This window comes from Amblyraja radiata, chromosome 18 (assembly GCF_010909765.2).
Source record: "Amblyraja radiata isolate CabotCenter1 chromosome 18, sAmbRad1.1.pri, whole genome shotgun sequence".
NCBI classification, from domain to species: Eukaryota; Metazoa; Chordata; class Chondrichthyes; order Rajiformes; family Rajidae; genus Amblyraja; species Amblyraja radiata.
Window position 1 is genome coordinate 32670737 of NC_045973.1, and position 19037 is coordinate 32689773.

At 40.8% G+C, this 19037-nt stretch overlaps 1 protein-coding gene across 3 annotated transcripts in view; it reads left to right on the forward strand.

The window, feature by feature from the left end:
* rbm5 (RNA binding motif protein 5) overlaps positions 1–12095 on the forward strand; it is a 41657-nt gene extending 29562 nt beyond the window's left edge. For all 3 annotated transcript variants that reach the window (XM_033037076.1, XM_033037077.1, XM_033037078.1), the window contains exons 14-25: positions 643–733; positions 2916–2998; positions 5476–5551; positions 5692–5783; positions 6744–6908; positions 8541–8690; positions 8787–8864; positions 9863–10057; positions 10162–10236; positions 10330–10427; positions 10898–11030; positions 11608–12095. In XM_033037076.1, coding sequence (XP_032892967.1) covers positions 643–733; positions 2916–2998; positions 5476–5551; positions 5692–5783; positions 6744–6908; positions 8541–8690; positions 8787–8864; positions 9863–10057; positions 10162–10236; positions 10330–10427; positions 10898–11030; positions 11608–11733 — 1362 coding nt within the window. In that variant the 3' untranslated portion in view covers positions 11734–12095. The remainder of the gene's footprint in view (positions 1–642; positions 734–2915; positions 2999–5475; positions 5552–5691; positions 5784–6743; positions 6909–8540; positions 8691–8786; positions 8865–9862; positions 10058–10161; positions 10237–10329; positions 10428–10897; positions 11031–11607) is intronic.
* The last annotated feature ends 6942 nt before the right edge of the window (positions 12096–19037 follow it).

Consider the following 19037-nt stretch of genomic DNA (forward strand, 5'->3'; position numbering starts at 1 on the left):
AAACTTTGCATATTCTCCAGTGTTAATAATAACATGCAAGTATCAGACCAATGTGTCTGAATATTTCTGGGGTCCTAATCCATGGTCTGCAAAAGCAGTTCTTCAATATTTTATGAATGTGTCTGCAATTCTGGGATATGTAACCTTGGAAATTTGAGGTGTTTGTTATGGATGAAGTATAGTTTTAACAGACACTTGCATTTTCAAAGGGTACCAACAGTTCAAACCATTCATACTGGTTGGGGATGGGGGGGGGGGGGGGGGGGTGGGTGAGCAGAGAGGTGGAGCAGTTGTAGAATTCAGCTGCTTCCTTGCAAAAAAGAAAATGGACATCTGGCCTGCAATTGTGGGCTTAGTTGCCAGCTACAAAGCAACACTAACAAAAACCTGGAAACAGGTTATTGTTTGGTTGTCTTGTCCAAGGATTGGCAACTGCCATATGTGCCCCTATAAAGAAGGATTTGGAAATAGAAAATAAACCTACACATTCCTATCGGTGCCACAACATTTTGAGTTTTACTTCGGTTGGAAACACAGGACCGTGCCTTGTATGTATTTTTTGTACGGATATTCTAAAGTGCAGTCTTAATTAGTTCTTCTGTGTGCACCACACTAACTATGAAATATGTGCAATCGGCACAGTACTCGCAGGAATACCAGTACACTCAACAAGGCTCTGTGGACCCCAGTCAACAGCCTCCTGTCACATACCAGGCAGCAGCTACTCTCACAGGTAGGGTGTCAGCGTTCTCTTTCAGAAAGAAAGACTGAATTGAGAGGTTGGTGCAAAGTTATTCCTTTACTAAACCAGTCAATCAGGTTTAGCGGAAGAAGAAATTACGTGTGTGGTTACTTTATATCTTCGGAAATGCACAGGTCATTTTTTATGTAAACTTCAGCTTTAAACTTGCCAACTTGTCAGTCTCCATTCATCTACAGCAATTCAACCGTATCTAAATATCAGCTCAAGCCTAACTAGTAAAAGTTACTTCACTTATGCCATACAGGCGACCTCGCATTACAGAGGAGTTGCATTCCTGGAAAACCAACGGTATTGAGATTTTCTGAAATGGGGGGGGGGGGGGGGGGGGGGGGGGAGATGAACAAGGCTCGTGAAAGAAACAACAAATGTTGTCTAATTTTACTCACTCAATGCTGTAGAGCAATAGATTTTGGACATGGCGTGGCTTTGTGTTGTCAAATTGCAGCCGGGACACTCCTTTGCCATGGCCTGTCCGATGACACATGAACGGATGTCTCAAAATAGAGAGTTGCCACGCTCTTCACCTATGGGACATTTTCTCTGACACACAATGCACATGGATTAGGAAAGGGTTTAGGAAGTTTTGATATCAGAGAAAGGGATGGGACTTGAGGATCAGGGGCCGCGGAAGAAAGATTGTTTAGAGGTGTTAAAGCACGGTGAACAGTGGAAGTGGAGTAGAGGCCAAGGGCTTACATTAAAAAGTTGATGATGGCTACTGCAGCTCCCCCACAAGTACAAGTCAGAGAAGATTAAGAGCGCAGTAATGTTTCACTCTGAGGAGCCTATTCACATATTAATGGGCAGGAGAGGGTATAGCCCGTGACTGCCAGCCCAATCGATGCAGTGACATCGACTCCAAATCTCGTTGCCCCACAGTACTGAGTGACTAAAAATAAAAATGGACAAAATCTGTTTCTTTTGTGTTTGTTTATTTCCCCATTATTAGCTTAAATTTTATTCCATGTCTCTAATTTTTGGGAAGTGATTTGTGAACCTTTCAAGGGTGAATTTCCGTAACCCTAATGGCTGTAAGGCAGTGGTCGCCTGTATTTTGGCAATGGAACATTGAAATGCATTCCCATGGTATGTACTCTCCACACATTCAGGGTTGTGTATATATGTTGCTTTGCAAAATAAGTTTTTCTGTTATAGTTTCAATGCTGTCAGAATTTTGGGAGACCCAATGGTTGAGGCTTGTAATTGTTGTACTGTGTTCACTTGATTAGAAGAATACATAGTAGAACAATACACAGTAGTTTTGTCTGGATAGATAATGTTGAATTGACTAGCTCCAGATGAGGTGTCAAGTATTCAGCTCTGCTATCTTTTGGCATGTTTTAGTGTAGAATCATTGGATTCATAGTTCGCTAATCCTTAATTTTGAGCCACACTTTTAAAGTTGGATCCTACATCAAAATTTAGATTAAGTCTTGTGGTTATGTGCAAAGAGAGAGCAGTGGCCTATTTTATCCAGTTTTAAAAGTTGGGTAGTTGTCATTCTGATAATGCAGACTGGAAAATTAAAAGCTAGAAAATGGTTAGAATTTTGTTTGTATTAACTAATTTACAAGATTGAATGTAGTGCAAGTTGTGATCTTCCTTAACATAAAATTGCATTTCTTATTTTTGGCAGTTGAAATTGTGCTAAAATGTTACATTGAGTTAGGTTTGACATTTTAATTGCTTCCCTATTTGTCATTTGTCATTTATTCTATAGTGGAAGCCAAATTAAACCAAAGGGCCAGTATAAAGTTTTACTGAATGGAGTTGGTGCATTTTCTTTATTGATGGACTATGTACATTGCTTGGAATGCCAGAATTTGCTGTCAAAAGAAGATACTGGTGTGCTACTGCCTTAAACCATTGCTCTCTTACAGAGGAAGTTTGAGGATTTAATTTGCCAGTAGGGAACAGATTTACATTATGCTTTTTTGCACTTCCATCAGATGAGCAACTGATTGAATGTTAGGTGGGATATGGAATCCATGTTATAAATTGGCAAAATCATATGTAATCCCAAAGGGCTATTTAAAAAAATATAGACTACTTTGAATTAAGCAACTTTGTGTATTTTAGATCTTTTTAATTGATGTGTTAATATATACAGCTTTTAAAACAAAAACAATTGTGTGGTTTTTTTTTGTTGCAGGTCCTTCTGTCAGCACTTCATCAAACACACCTGCATCTCAGGTATATTCAAGTCATGCTCAAACCTACACGCAAAATACTCAGGTAAGATTATTTTATCTGGAACTGATGTTTCTTTCAAAGTTACTTGGCAATGAAGACGCACCCCCATTTTGAGTTGCTAAATTTTGAAAAAAACGGCTGGCGGGAGAGGATCAAGGGTTTTGTTTAGTCAGTAGAAAGGATGATGTGAAACTCCTTCAAGGAGGCAATTTGGACCGGGGAGCCTCCATCTTCGCCTGCCCCACAATGCGCTGTACGGTTCAGGTCTGAGGGATGGGGACTTCCTGGCTCAGGGAGATCACATAACAGGGAGAGAGAGAGCCCGGGACAAAGCAGCCAGCCTTCCGCCCAGAAGCTACCCACCAACCACCACTTCCACCGGTTGACCTTTGCGGAAGGGCACAGTGGCTGGCTGGCGGAGGGGCCGGCAGAAGGCGCTGAGGTGGCTGTCCGGTCCCGGCTGCCGCTCGCAGCCACCCGAGCTACTGGGTGAGTTGCTGGCATGATCCCTGATCATGGTCCCTGAGGTTGGCTTGCTTGCCCCAGATCTGGCTGTAGCGCCCAGGTGGGCTCACTTGCCCCGGGAATGGCTGCAGTTCCCAGGTCGGCTGCATGCTACAGGACCGGCTGTAGCGCTCAGGTCTGCTCGCTTGCCCCAGGTCTGGCTGTGACACCTAGGTCGGCTGCGTGCCCCTCGAATTGCTGCAGTTCCCAGGTCTGCTTGCTTGCCCCAGGTCGGCTGTTGTGCCCAGGTCGGCTCGCTTACCCCAGGTCTCGCTGCAGTTCGCAGGTCGCCTGCGTGCCCCGGGACTGGCTGCAGTTCCCAGATCAACTCGGCTGCCAGGTCTGGCTGTAGCGCCCAGATCATCTGCGTGCCCAGGTCGCAAAAACGAATTGAAAAAAATATATGCCTGCGGGCTGGATGAGTTCGGGTTTGGAAACTTTTATCGCTGTTTATCAACATGAGGACCAAAGTTGTGCCAATGAAAGTCAAAGAAGCTATTATGAGACCGAGAAACAAGAATAAAACTGTTAGAGACATCAGCTAAACATTAGGCTTACCAAAATCAACTGTTAGGAACATCATTAAGAAGAAAGAGAGCACTGGTGAGCTTACTAATCGCAAAGGGACAAGCAGGCCAAGGAAGACCTCCACAGCTGATGACAGAAAAATTCTCTCTATAATAAAGAAAAATCCCCAAACATCTGTCTGACAGATCAGAAACACTCTTCAGGAGTCAGGTGGGGATTTGTCAATGACCACTGTCCGCAGAAGACTTTATGAACAGAAATACAGAAGCTACACACTGTGAGATGCAAGCCACTGGTTAGCCGTAAAAATAGGATGGCCAGGTAACAGTTTGCCAAGGAGTACTTAAAAGAGAAACCACAGTTCTGGAAAAAGGTCTTGTGGACAGATGAGATGAAGATTAACTTATATCAGAGTGATGGCAAGAGCAAAGTATGGAGGAACTGCCCAAGATCCAAAGCATACCACCTCATCTGTGAAACACGGTGGAGGTGTTATGGCCTGGGCATGTATGGCTGCTGAAGGTACTGGCTCACTTATCTTCATTGATGATACAACTGCTGATGGTAGCAGCATAATGAATTCTGAAGTGTAAAGACACATCCTATCTGCTCAAGTTCAAACAAATGCCTCAAAAGTCATTGGCCGGCGGTTCATTCTACAGCAAGACAATGATCCCAAACATACTGCTAAAGCAACAAAGGAGTTTTTGAAAGCTAAGAAATGGTCAATTCTAGAGCGGCCAAGTCAATCACCCGATCTGAACCCAATTGAGCATGCCTTTTATATGCTGAAGATAAAACTGAAGCAGATTAGAAGGGGACTGGCCCCCAAAACAAGCATAAGCTAAAGATAGCTGCAATGCAGGCCTGGTAGAGCACCAGAGACATCCAGCAACTTGTGATGCCCATGAATCGCAGACTTCAAGCGGTCATTGCATGCAAAGGATATGCAAGAAACTATGAAACATGACTACTTTAATTTACATAACATTGCTGTGCCCCAAATATTACAGTGCCCTAAAATGGGGGACCATGTATAAACACTGCTGTAATTTCTACATGGTGAAACCAAATTGTATAAAAAAATGGCCTTTATTAAAATCTGACTGCACTTTAACCACACTTGGTATTACAAATCTCAAATTGTGAAGTACAGAGGCAAATTAATAAATGATGGGTCCAAACATTCTGGAGAACACTGTAGTAATACCCAATTCCTTTCTCAGATTCCTGCAAAGAAATCCAAAACGCATTCCAGTTAGTTTTTAGAAAGCATATTTTCCCTTTCCTCCCAGTTAGGCCATTTGTCTAAAAATAATTTGTTGGCTCTACAGAGTGGATCTAATCCCAGAGACCTCTCCACATTCTTCGATGCCTTGTTCATCATGATATTTGACTTTGTTGAGATGCTATGTGAATATATATTAATCTTTTGAACTGGGTGCATTAAATTTGCCAAGTGACGTGGCTTTTTTTGTACGGTACAGGTAGATGCTGGACAGCAAATATCAACAAGTCCACAGAGTACAAGTTCAAATGCTGCATCTTCAGACTCTAAATTCTGTAAGTGGTTTAGTTTCAAATAAATACATACTTAGTATAGTACTTTAGATGCCTTTTGAAACGTTGTCCAGCTAGCTGTTTGGTTTATACATGTTGATAAGAATCGTGATCTCTTTTAATGTATTGATGCTTGTTTGCAGCTGCACCTGATGTTTCCAATTTCCAGTATGACGATTCTTCGGGATTTTACTATGATCAGCAGTCTGGACTCTACTATGACCCTAATTCTCAGGTACGAACACTCTTGAAATTGTTAGCTGAGCAAATATATTGTAAGGAAGTGCAAGTTAACGTATATCCATTACTTAATAAATTATTAGTTTGTTTCAAAACAGTTTGCAAAATTACTTACTTCAGAAGTATGGTTTCAATAGAGCATGTTCCCACATATGTCAATGAGATAAATGACTAAATTATTTTCTTCATTGATGTTTCACAGGAATAATTATTGGCTTGGAAGCAGAAAGAGCTTCATGGTGTATTGATATATTTATCTGGGTTTACCTGAAAGACCAGGCTCCAGTAATACTCCACTCCCTCAGTAATACCCCACTCCCTCAGTAAATCTCCACTCCCTCAGTAATACTCCACTCCCTCAGTAATACTCCACTCCCTCAGTAATACTCTACCCCTCAGTAATACTCCACCCCCTCAGTAATACTCCACCCCCTAGGTAATACTCCACCCCCTCGGTAATACTCCACCCCCTCGGTAATACTCCACCCCCTCGGTAATACTCCACCCCCTCGGTAATACTCCACCCCCTCGGTAATACTCCACCCCCTCAGTAATACTCCACCCCCTCAGTAATATTCCACCCCCTCAGTAATACTCCATCCCCTCAGTAATACTCCATCCCCTCAGTAATACTCCACCCCCCTCAGTAATACTCCACCCCCTCAGTAATACTCCACTCCCTCGGTAATGCTCCACCCCCTCGGTAATGCTCCACTCGCTCGGTAATACTCCACTCTCTCAGTAATACTCACTCGACCAGCCATTACCTGCTCAATCTTCCAGAGTTGTAATTTGAACTATAACTGCTTTTCCAAAGTAGTAGACAAATTGGTGTTAATGGAATATTTCATCATCTTTTATTTGGTTTGCTGTCACTTTTTCAGTAGCTTGCTGACTACTATTCCTTTAGAATCCAAAGTTTATTGAAGACTTGCTTTTTTATAACTCATTCCAGTACTACTACAATGCACAAACTCAGCAATATCTGTACTGGGATGGAGAGAAGCAGAAGTACTTGCCTGCGTCAGAATTTACTGCACAGCAGAACTCTGCTGCTAATGCATCTAATAAAGATGGCAAAGAGAAGAAAGAGAAACCAAAGAGCAAAACAGCACAACAGGTAAAAAGGAAAACAAATGCACATCCACTCAGTACAAAGTATTGTTAAAATAAATCTATTTTCTAAGTAGTATTGATATCCATGTGCAAATGGGCTCATATTGTCTGCAATTGGAGTTAGTGGGAAGAAATATTTCTTTTGATACACAGAATCTGAATATACGTTTAGTGATTTTTGAATTCTTGTTACAAAGTGGGCACTGAGATTGTTGCACGTTCTCTGCTCTTTTAACGATGAAATACAACATTAAATCCATTTCAGCTGCTTTCCATCTTGTATTATATTAAAAAAAAAAAATTATTACATGTTTTCTGTGCTGACTGAAAAAAAAGTGCTTGTGTGCATTTTGGTTTCAGCTCGGACCAACATTTAGTCAACTCTATTTGCCTTGGGTCTTGCTGACCTGTGGTATATTAATTAACTTGTTTAAAAGCAATTTGTTCTTGATTCTTATCCAAAGCCAACTGGAGGGAGCTTCATTTAAAGGTTACATAAAATAACTAAATTGCCCATTGTCCTTAGGGATTAAAGGTTAAAATGTCAACAGCAGTGAATTAATATACCAAAGTCTATCTAATTCATCTTCAGTGGGGTTTTTTTAAAGAACAAATCAATGCTCTTTCTTTGTATATTAATCTTTTTTTTAAGTTGCTACATGCAAGTTCCCATTAGAAACAAGTTCAGCCAACGACCAGGGATTGCAAAATATATAACCTGGTCTGACCTCTGCTCTCAAACTGGGAGCATCTCTACCCCTACTGCATGAATATAAAGACACAAGTAAAAGGCCACCCTTATCAAGCCTCTCCCCGTCATTCAATATGATCATGGCTGATCTGCCCCAAGCCTTATCTCTGTGATGCCTGTTCTGATAGCCCCCAATTACTTGACCTTTCAAAACTTTATGATGTAATCTCCACAAACCTGCTGGGTCGGGAATTGGCACTGAAAAGTTTCAACAGACCTCTTTTAAATGATAGATCTGTAATTTTCGTTTTTTTCTTCTCCAATATTTAAGATTCTCCCTCCAGTTGAAACATCTCAGCATCTATCTTATTTTGTCCACTCAGGATTTTATGGTTCAATAGGAACATTCCTCAATTTTCGAGACTGCAAAGAATAATGTTTTTTTTTTAACTGCCAGTGACAAGAGCTTGGGAATTTGCCTGGTGAATCTCATTTGAACTCGAGGTGTGGCTTCCCAGTACCCTGTACAATTGTAACTTCCCTTTTTCTAAACTTCAATCCTTTTTTTGACCGTGGACCATTTTGACATGCCCGCTGCGTTTTTCCTTTCATCTCCATTGTCTTTCTATGAAATTGAGCGCACTTCTGGGCAGAAAGTGGATTTGAAAATACACAAATAAAGTCTTGTCCTATGCCATCCTCAAACCTTCAGTTCACTCCACAAGTGGGTTCAATATTTTAATAACGCTCTCTGCTTAGTATATGTTTCAAATCAAGTTTTGGGTAGGAAAGAACTGCAGATGCTGGTTTAAATCGAAGATAGACAAAATGCTGGAGTAGCTCAGCGGGACAAGCAGCATCTCTGGAACGTAGGAATGGGTGACATTTTAGGTTGAGTTGTTGTGTTACTCCCAAATAACCAGTAATGTGAATATGGCCTTTTAGATTGCCAAAGATATGGAACGATGGGCCAAGAGTTTGAACAAACAGAAAGAAAATGTCAAAACCAGCTTTCAGCCTATTGGTACACAAAGAGAAGATGAGAAGAAGGAGTCTGCAGCAGCAGATGCGGGCTTTGCTTTGTTTGAGAAAAAGGTGCACATTTTCATTGACTTTGAGTGCAAGTTTGTTGTTCAAAAAATCTTGTACAGGAACATATCACTTTAATTCTGTGTGGCACTGCTATTACAGGCTATGTCAGCAGAGAGGTCGCCAACAAGAATAGAGATGCTGAAGAGGTCTACTGATGAAGAGGACTACACGCTGAAGGTTAGACTGTGTAAACTGATGCATATAAGTGCTGGAAATATAAACTAAGCAACAAAAAATGCTTGAAATTATCAGGTCAGGTAACATCTGTGTAGTTTTAATGAAAGGTCACAAACCTAAACATAATGTTCTCATATCACAGATGCTACCTGATGACTATTTCCAGCTTTTATGTGTAAACATGTTTGTGAATGTCAAGACTGACATGTGGCGTTGGCAACTATTCCTTACTGAATATTGTTTTCATGTGCAACTTGATGTGGCACACACTGAATTTGGACATTGAAAATCAGATGAACATATGGACATGAGAGGTCCTATTTAAGTTGGTTGCTAGTACTAGCATTTCCGCACACTCTGCCTGACCATATTTGTTTTAGGGCCTGTTTGAGAATTCCAAAATGTTTGCGAAGGGATTCATTTTGTGCAATTGTAATGTGTTGTACATTCCTACTCCACATACAATATTAGGGTGAAATTATTGTAATTTGCTACTTAAGAGTACATTCTAGCACACATTACTACAGCAAGTCAAATTAGAATCATGCATTCCTTAAAGTAACTTGAGAATATTGATAGTGAAGGGACTATTTATTTTGGTTCCCTTGAAGCAGCCTGTGCAATATTGGGTCGTTTTTTAAAATTGTTTTGAATACTTTTAAAGATACCTATTAAATAGTTTACCAACAATGTCCAGTCTGGTATACATTTTAGGTTAATTGAAAAAACAAGGCACTGGAGATGCTGGTTTACATAAAGAGACGCAAAGTGCTGGAGTTACTGGGCCCGCTAAGTTGTTCCAGCACTTTGTCTCTTTAGGTTAATTGAACATAATTTATTGTAGAATGATTATATCCACTGTAAAAGAAACAAGATGCAGAATTGCTAATAATTATTTGTACAATGAATTACCAATTTAAGAGGCAATTGCATTTACAAGGATCAAGCATGTACTGTTTAGCTTGTGATACCTAAATAAACTTGTTTATTTAATTCAGAGAAAAGCAAGTCCTCCGCAAGGACTTGTGGCAGCTTACAGCGGAGAAAGTGATACAGAAGAAGAGCAGGAAAAGACCGAGGATGGAGAGGAGAAGCTGACAGATTGGAAGAAAATGGCCTGCCTTTTGTGTCGACGCCAGTTTCCAAGTAAAGAGACACTCATCAGACACCAGCAGCTCTCAGAATTGCACAAGGTATATAGATCTCACAAAATAAAAATGTAGGTACATTTGAATTTTTTTTACAATAGCCCTTCCTTAAATTATGCAATTACAATTTGTTTCTTTTTACCATAAAGCAAAATTTGGAGATTCACAGAAGAGCAAAGATGAGCGAAATGGATCTTGAAGCTTTGGAGAAGACAGAGAGAGAGGTATGATCTTCTTTTCTACAAATTGGAGCATGTGCCTGTAGTGCTTTTATTTTGAAGTAATTTAGTATCACTGAATCTTAACTCTTTCCACAGATGAAGTACAGAGACAGGGCAGCAGAAAGGAGAGAGAAATATGGGATCCCAGAGCCTCCCGAGCCCAAGAGGAAGAAGTTCTTTGCACCACTAGTTGTGTGAGTGATGTTGTTCCTCCATGTTTGAAGCCATTTCCATCACTCCCATATCACTGAAACTGTTGATTTGTTTATCATTTGGTTAGTTATACTTTACTATGATCCATTGGATGAGATAATTGGGCCTATGGACTTCCACCATCCACAGTGATAAACAATATCAAATGTTCCAATACTTCCTCTATGCCATTAGTGATGGTTACTTAATGCCATGTGCATCCTTGCTGTTAGGGTATTTGTCATTAGTTTCCCACTAACTGTGCAGCTACTCTGCTAGCTTGCTCATTCTTATTCTTCACTGGGGAATCTCTAGTTTCCTATAGATCAATGATCTTACCACTTTCTGTTTCCTACGCTGCTGACCTTGTGTCACGTTTCAACCTTTTTGATATTTGATAAACTTTCTCTGAACAAATAGCAGCATGAAATGCAGAAAATAACTTTTCTTGCACTGTGAATGTCTTCTTTAGCAGTGATTTTGAACAACCAACCAAAGATGGCATCGGTAGTGATAATATTGGAAGCCGAATGTTACAAGCCATGGGCTGGAAAGAAGGTTCAGGACTTGGTCGAAATCAACAAGGCATTACTGCACCAATCGAGGTTTGTTTTTGACTTCATGAACCTAGCCACGTGGAAGCTTGAACTTCAACAACATATTATTGAAGCACGGCTTGAGTTTGATATAGGACTACATTTTGAATTTAAGAATTAAAATCATTCAAAAAGGCAGTACAGTGCATTGACGTCCCTTCAGTGGGTTCATTGTGAAGTGGGTGGGGTATTAGGTTGCAAATACTTGGATGGGTGACAGTCACAAATGTAATTTGGGGGGTGGGGGGAAGGAAGTGGAGAACAGGTGCGTGCAAGACATTGAGAGTTTACAAGATCATTTCTAACCAAGTTGCTCTACTGTACTAAGTTATCTTATGCTGTCAGAGGAATATCTATCCGCTGCTCTTAGTTTAGTTTATTGTCAGATATACCGAGGTAGAGTGAAAAGCTTCCAGCCCAGTGACCTGCCCAAAGGCAAGGAAAGCACTGAGCCAATAGCAATATTGAATATTATTTTAAAATGGAACTGTGTATAGCTTAAAATATTTCTGCCGCTTAAGATTATAATTTTGTGCCTTTTTGAGCTGCGTGGTACTAAGAACAATTTTGAATCTTCTTGAAACAGGCACAGTTGCGAATGAAAGGAGCCGGACTTGGAACACGTGGAGGCTCTTATGGAGTCAACACTGCAGACACCTACAAAGATGCCGTTCGAAAAGCCATGTTTGCCAGATTCTCGGAAATGGAATAATATTTCTTGGTGTTGTAAATATTGTTACTGTTTTGTTGTACCAAGGAAGAATGCTTGTGTCAATTTTTTTCACTTCCTGCTTTGGTTATATTTCTAAGTTCCAACAAAAAAATCCGCAATTTAGTCTTTTAAATTATGACCTTGTAAAACTGGAGGTTATCAACTGCTGGTGAGCATGACATACGAGGGGAAGACTTGTTGCGTTATGGATTTTGATACAAAATCGGCTAATTGTACATTCTGTATTATAATCAACTGCCTTTGTACAGATTTTGGGATAGTAGCTGTAAACCTGATTATTTTGAATATTTCTTTCTACTTTCTTTTCTCTTCCCTAAATAAATTCCTCGGTGCTAATAAAACTGCTGGTTTATTTTGGAGTTCTGAATAAGAGAGAAACAATCTTAAACTGCAGGATTGATTTTTAAGCCCAAGTTCCCCAACACATCGGATAAAATGGAGGTGTGTGGGTGTTACAAAAGGAATAACATTGGGGTCATGTTCGATGTAGGTAGAAGCATAAGGATTAGTGTGGGAGTGCGATGGATAATCGAATGTAACTTTATAGCTTAAAATATTTTGGCTAATTAAGAATATAATTTTGTACCTTTTGAGCTGCATGGTACTAAGAACAACTTTGAATCTCCTTCGAGTAAGCACAGGAGTGAACGACTTGGGACTCGTGGAAGCTCTTATGAAGTCAATTGCATGGCCGTGTTTTCAGACACAGTGATGCTACAGTTAGTGTAGCTGCTTCAGGGCACATGTGACCTGGGTTTCATTCTGCCCTCCAGTGCTCTCTTTGTAGAGTTTGCACATTCTCCCTGTGACTGTTTGGTCTGGTTTCCCCCACACTCCAAAGATGTGTGGGTTGGTAGATGAATTGCCTAATGTTGGTGAGTGATAAGATGATGGTATTAAGTGGTGTGCTAATGGGCATGTGTGTGCAAATGTGGAAATGGATGCAGGGATGGAATTGATAGGACGGGTCTGAGCTGGCATTATATTATAGATATAAGCATGGCACAAATAATACCTGTATTGCCAGGGAACGTGAAAATTTTGCATTTTAGTGGGACATTGACTAATGTCAGGCCAGTAAACTACATGGAAAAAATCTTCCAGATAATTGCGCAGCGTAAACTTTTGATATAACTGGAAGAGATAAAAGGGAAAGCAAATGGTTTTGGGTTTAAAATACACACTTATGTGGGAAAAACAATGAGATTAGTAAATCACTACTTGCACTGAACATCATGCAGAGTGATTTACAAAGCGGTTGCAAAGTCACAACTTAAACATAGCATTCAAGTAGCTCCTTAATATCATCTGCTTTGTGTCAAAGAATTTAGTCGTTATGTTATTCTTCTGGTTTGATCCTAGCGGTACGATGACATGGAAGAGACGTAATTTATTAATTTGTTCATGGAATATGAACTTGTTGGGCGCAGCACATGAGGAACCAAATATCGTGAGCTGCTCCTATCTGTGGAGTTACAGCTTGATGTATATGTCACTTGCTCTGTTGCCATCCAATTTGCAGCACAAAGGACCCACCTACAATGGAAAGAAGTTTCCATTTTGATTTACAATCGTATGGCAACAGCAATATTTTATGAAACACATTGCTTTTGGAGTTTGCAATTATATCAATCTGCATTTCTATTCATAGTGTAATTGATTTTTTTTAAATTTAGCTGCTAGTATTTGTACAAACTTTTTGGATAGACACAAAGTACAAGAGTAACGCATCAGGTCAGGCAGGATTACTTTGGAAAAAGGATGGGTGACGTTTCAGGTTGGGACCCTTCAGAGTGAAAGTACAGTGAAGGTGAGGAGCTGGAGGCGAGAAAAAGACCTGGCCCTGATTGGCCCTGGTCTTTTCTCGCCTCCAGCTCTTCCCCTTCCCCCTACTGTCAGTCTGAAGAAGGGTCCCAACCTGAAAAATTGCCCATACTTTTTCTCCAGCACTCTATCTTTGGTTTAAACCAGCATCAGCAGTTCTTTGTTGCTACAAACTATTCTGGGTGTTCATTTCCATTGAAAGTGAAGTGTGCAATGAGGCAGAGCTAGTCTAGAAATCACGTGAAGAGGGAAAATATATATTGAATATTTGGACAGTATAAAATGCATTGACTTCAATTAGTTCATTTTTTATGGTCTCATTCTTGTCACTTATTTTGGGGTTTAAAATAGGATTAACTACTTGCCCACACTGAACATTTTGCTATAGTTAATCTGTCCACACTCTTCAGGTTTGTGTTCGCGTTTGAACTTCAGGTTCATGAATGTAATAAATGGTTCAGAAGGTGAAGCTTTATGATGTCTTGGACGTTGTGACTGGACCAAGCTCTTGCTTCATCTAGACCATACAGAGCTAGGAGCAATGCCCATCCCAAAGTATAGCAATTCACATAAGGCTGTTAATCACTGCTCAAATCTGGAGTGGAAACATATTGTCCTTGTCCCTGAATAGCTGCCAAAGGGAGAAATAGCAAAGGGATGCTCTTAATGAATCATCTTCAATCTTGGAAATACAAGTTTCAAATTAATGAATTTAATAGATGTAGTAACTACTTTTGGGACGGCTCAGTGGCGCAGCGGTAGAGTGCTGCCTTAGCGCCAGAGACCCAGGTTTGATCCTGACCACGGGTGCTGTCTGTATGGAGTTTGCACGTTCTCCCCGTGATCTGCATGGGTTTTCACCAGGAGCTCAGGTTTCCACCCACACTCCAATGACGTAGAGGTTTGTAGGCTAATTGGCTTGGTAAAATTTTCCCAACTGTATGTCAGAAGTGCATGGATAGCTGGTCGCTGCAGACTCTGTGGGCTGAAGGGCCTGTTTACACACTATCTCTGAACTAAACTAAACTTCCAATCAGAACCTGTGTCCTTTTCCCTGCTATCTTGGGTCAAAAGGGCATCTGCTGTTCCTTTTCATTATCTTAAATTTTTTGAAAGACTTGGTTAGCTGCATAAGGCGCTCTCCTTCAGTAACCGTAAAATAATTCAACTCGTTATTTGCACTGAGATTATGACACTGATCTCAGCAAGCATAGCAGTTGGATGAACACCTTTCTCGTTGTCCCCTAACCCAAAGATAATCTTTCTAACTCTTTAGATCAAGTTGTGCTTTCTGCACAACAGAGGAAAGTTGGAAGAAGGGTCCCAACTTGTATCGTCACCTATCCATGTTCTCTTGAGATGCTGCCTGACCTGCTGAGTTACTGTCATCTTTTGTAATCCTGTCCTTCCCCTCTTCCAGATTTCTTCTTCTACAATCAGTCTGAAGTAGGGTCCTGTCCCAAATCATTGCCTATCCATGTGCTCCTGAGATGCTGCCTGACTCAATGAGCTACTGTAGCAATCTGTGCTTCAATTGTAATCCTCCATTCTTCCAACTTTTTTCCTCCGACAATCAGTCTGAAGAAGAGTCTCGACCCGAAACATCGTCAATCCATGTTCTCCTGAGATGCCTGACCCACTGAGTTACTCCAGCATCCAGTGTCTTCTGCCGTGTTCTTAATGTTCAGTAACGTAGGTCAATATTTTATTAAATAGAATGTTTAAGGAGTGAAAAAGACTACAAAAAGTACTAAACATTGCCCAGTCCATCGTCGGCTCTGACCTCCCTACCATCGAGGGGATCTATCGCAGTCGCTGTCTCAAAAAGGCTGGCAGCAACATCAAGGACCCACATCATCTTGGCCACACACTCATCTCCCCGCTACCTTCAGGTAGAAGGTACAGGAGCCTGAAGACTGCAACGTCCAGGTTCAGAAACAGCTGCTTCCCCACAGCCATCAGGCTATTGAACTCAACTCAAACAAAACTCTGAACATTAATAGCCCATTATCTGTTTATTTGCACTTCATCTGTTTTATTTATTCATGTGTGTATATATTTATACAATGGTATATGGACACACTGATCTGTTCTGTATTCATGTCTTCCATATTCTGTTGTGCTGAAGCAAAGCAGGAATTTCATTGTCCTATCTGGGACACATGACAATAAACTCTCTTGAATCTCTTGAATCTTAATAAGATTGTTTTGCTCTGTTTACTAACCTGACGTTATTCCTCTTGCTTGAAGTATATCAGCTGCAGCTTTCATTAATTACCCATTATGCCGCAGGCATTCCTTTTAAATTTAGTGCAGGATTGATTTCAAGGGTTTGAAGACAATGCTGTATGGTTGCAGTAATTTTCACACAGATCTGACTGCTGATGCAATGTCATCTCTAGTCATAGTGCTTTGCCATTTCCAATCCACTTGTGTTGGTAAGGAACAATTTCTGCTCCAACTTTAAAAGATTTAAAAAAAATAGTTGGGATTGTGAGCTATTAAGGATAGGCATAATTCTTTAGGTTATAGAAACAAGCTTTATTCACAGTGCCTCATTCCTCAAATCTTATTCTTGTCATTTCTAATTAGTTTAGCTTAGAGATACAGCATGACAACAGGCCCTTCATCCCACTGTGTCCGCACTGACCTTCGATCACCCGTACGTTAGTTCAATGTCATCCCTGTTTTGCCTCCTACACACTAGGGGCAATTTACAGAAGCCAATTAACCTACAAACCTGCACGTCTTTGGAATGCACTCGGAGAAAATCCACGCAGTCACTGGGAGAGCGTGCAAGCTTTGTACAGACAGTACCTGTAGTCAGAATCCAGATGGCAGCTGCTCCAGTGCTGTGCCACTGTGCCATCCCAATGTTGAGAGAATTTTTTAATAGGTGCCATATGAATATATACATTTCTTTTATGAGGGAAGTAAGATTACAAACTCTTTAAAATAATTTGTTGGGTTGGAGAGCAGTTGAACAAATGCAAATATAAGTCCTTTAAATGAGTTTCCACGTTGTGTTGCCGTTATTTCACAAGTAGTATCAGTGGCCTACAGGCAATGCAATGTATGCAGTCTTATTCCCAATGTTAGTCCCCCCCCTCCCCCCCCCCAATATATCCAGATGGAATTACAGATTCTACTGTTTAATGTAGTACATGCCATGTTTGAACACTAAAGCAGAATGTGCATTGTGGAAATAAATATTAACAATGGCTGGAAATATTCAGAAGATCTGGCAGTATCTGCAGAGAGGCAGAGTTTAAGTCTCTTGGATGTAAAAGTTGGAGGCTTAATGATAAAGGGCGTACAGAGGCTGGGAAGGATGTGTGGTGGTGCAGCAAGCAAGAATTAGAGGGACCATGTTGGGGATGGGTGTTGAGCTTCTGCTGTTGGAATAACTTAAGTCATGCACTTAAGTTAGTCAAACTCCTTGAAGTGTTGGCTGGTAAATTGACTGCCGTTATCAGATAACAGTATGCACTGAGCTCCGTGGTCTGCAAAATGGCGAGCAAACTTCGAAACTACCCCGCGGGAAGTGGGGCTGCTAGGAAAATCAATGTCAAACCATCCAGAATACGAATCGACAAGTACCAGGTACTGCTTGCCATGCCATTCAAATATGTCAGTTGCCACTGTAGACCACGGGAGGGCAGGAGCGTGATGTAAAATAAGTGGTTGTTATTGTTGATGAGTTTAATGGCCTTGGCGCGATCCAGGACCTTTGTCAGATTAGCATCGTGTTCTTCGACAGTTCGTCCAGCAACGAGGATGTCATCCACTACAATGGAGCATGGGTAACCTGCAAACAACTGCTCCATAGCTTGTTGAAATACTTCACTAGCAGAGCCTATGCCAAAAGGCATGCAAAGAAATCTGTAACGCCCGAACGTGTGCTGAAGGTGGTTAATGTGGAGGAGTTGTGTTCCAGCGAAATCTGCCAGAATGAACTCTTGGCATCTAGAACAGTGAATACAGTTGCCTCAGCCATCTGCGCTGCAATCTCGTCCACAGTGCGCATGAGATAGTGAGGTCATTTAATGGCTGGGTTTAAGTCCTTCGGATTGATACAAATCCGTATTTTGTCCTTATTCTTCTTCGTTGACACAACCATGGTGGAACTCAATCCGATGGGTCAGCGACGGGAGCAATCGCGCCGAGAGACACCATTCTGTTGAGTTCACTTTGAACACGGTCCCGCATAGCATAGGGAATCTTGTTGAGCTTCTGCTGTTGGAATAACTTAAGTCACGCACAGTGATTAAGATCCAAAGACTTTATTAGCGTTACAGCATAGTTAACTTAATCTTAGCACATAACTCCAAAGTGAGGGAGAAAGGGCAGCACAGCTTTCTGTTAAACTGGTGGGCGTAGCATGACTCATAACATGAGTGACACTGATCTACAATGGGGTGATGTAATGACAAGGGGGTGACAATGCACACCAGAGAGAATGTAAGTATTTGATATAGTAGACTGTTTGGCGGAAATGTAAATGTCAATCACATAACCATCACTTTTGTATACAAGAATGTTAATGTACTTTAAGATCTGAGTATACCATGTGTTATAATTATTATACAGTGTACCATTGTCAGTTTTAAGAATGAGTGAATTCAGTAAAGAAGAGTAGATATCTTCTCCAAGTATGGCAGATAGCATCTGCAACATCTAAGTAATTTGAGAATGCTACAATGGTGATTATGTTGGGTTGTCATTACTGGCAATTGTAAATGGTTGTGGCAATGAAGAATTCTTTAAGCTGGGCATGGAGGGGGAAGTTAGCAGGATATGAACACGGAGAAACGTTGGAAAGTTCACAGCAAGTGCAGACTCTGGCATTTCCCCCAGCAAGGTGCGTATTCTCTGCAGAATAACCTTGAATATCATTGCTGTTAGGAGCAGGGAACAAAGTAAAGAATTTAAAAATACACAACTCTCAGTGTCCTATCTGACCTTTAGGAAAAGGGTAATATTGTTTCAAAAATAATATTTCATGGAGAGAACTACAGCCCTAAATACAGAAAAAATGATCAGTGTTCTTTGTTTCTGCAATTTCCCAGATATAAAACCTTTGCAATTTAATGTATAAAAGATTGTGCTCCAAATATCAAGCTCATTCCTTTTGGTATCCCACCAATGATCAAAAAATGGACTCACTGGCAGGTGAAGATAGACATATTATTTCGGTGAAGATAGACATATTATTTCGGTGAAGATAGACAGAAGTGGGGAAGTGAAGAAGAAGGGTCTCGACCCAAAACGTCACCCATTCCTTCTCTCCAGAGATGCTGCCTGTCCCACTGAGTTATTCCAGCTTTTTGTGTCTGTCTTCGGTTTAAACCAGCATCTGCAGTTCCTTCCTACACATTTTTTAGGTGTGCAAATTGTGCTCGAAGAATATTGCTTCTTGTTTGTTCTTGTTATGTAATGTTAAAGGGCTATGGCGAAAA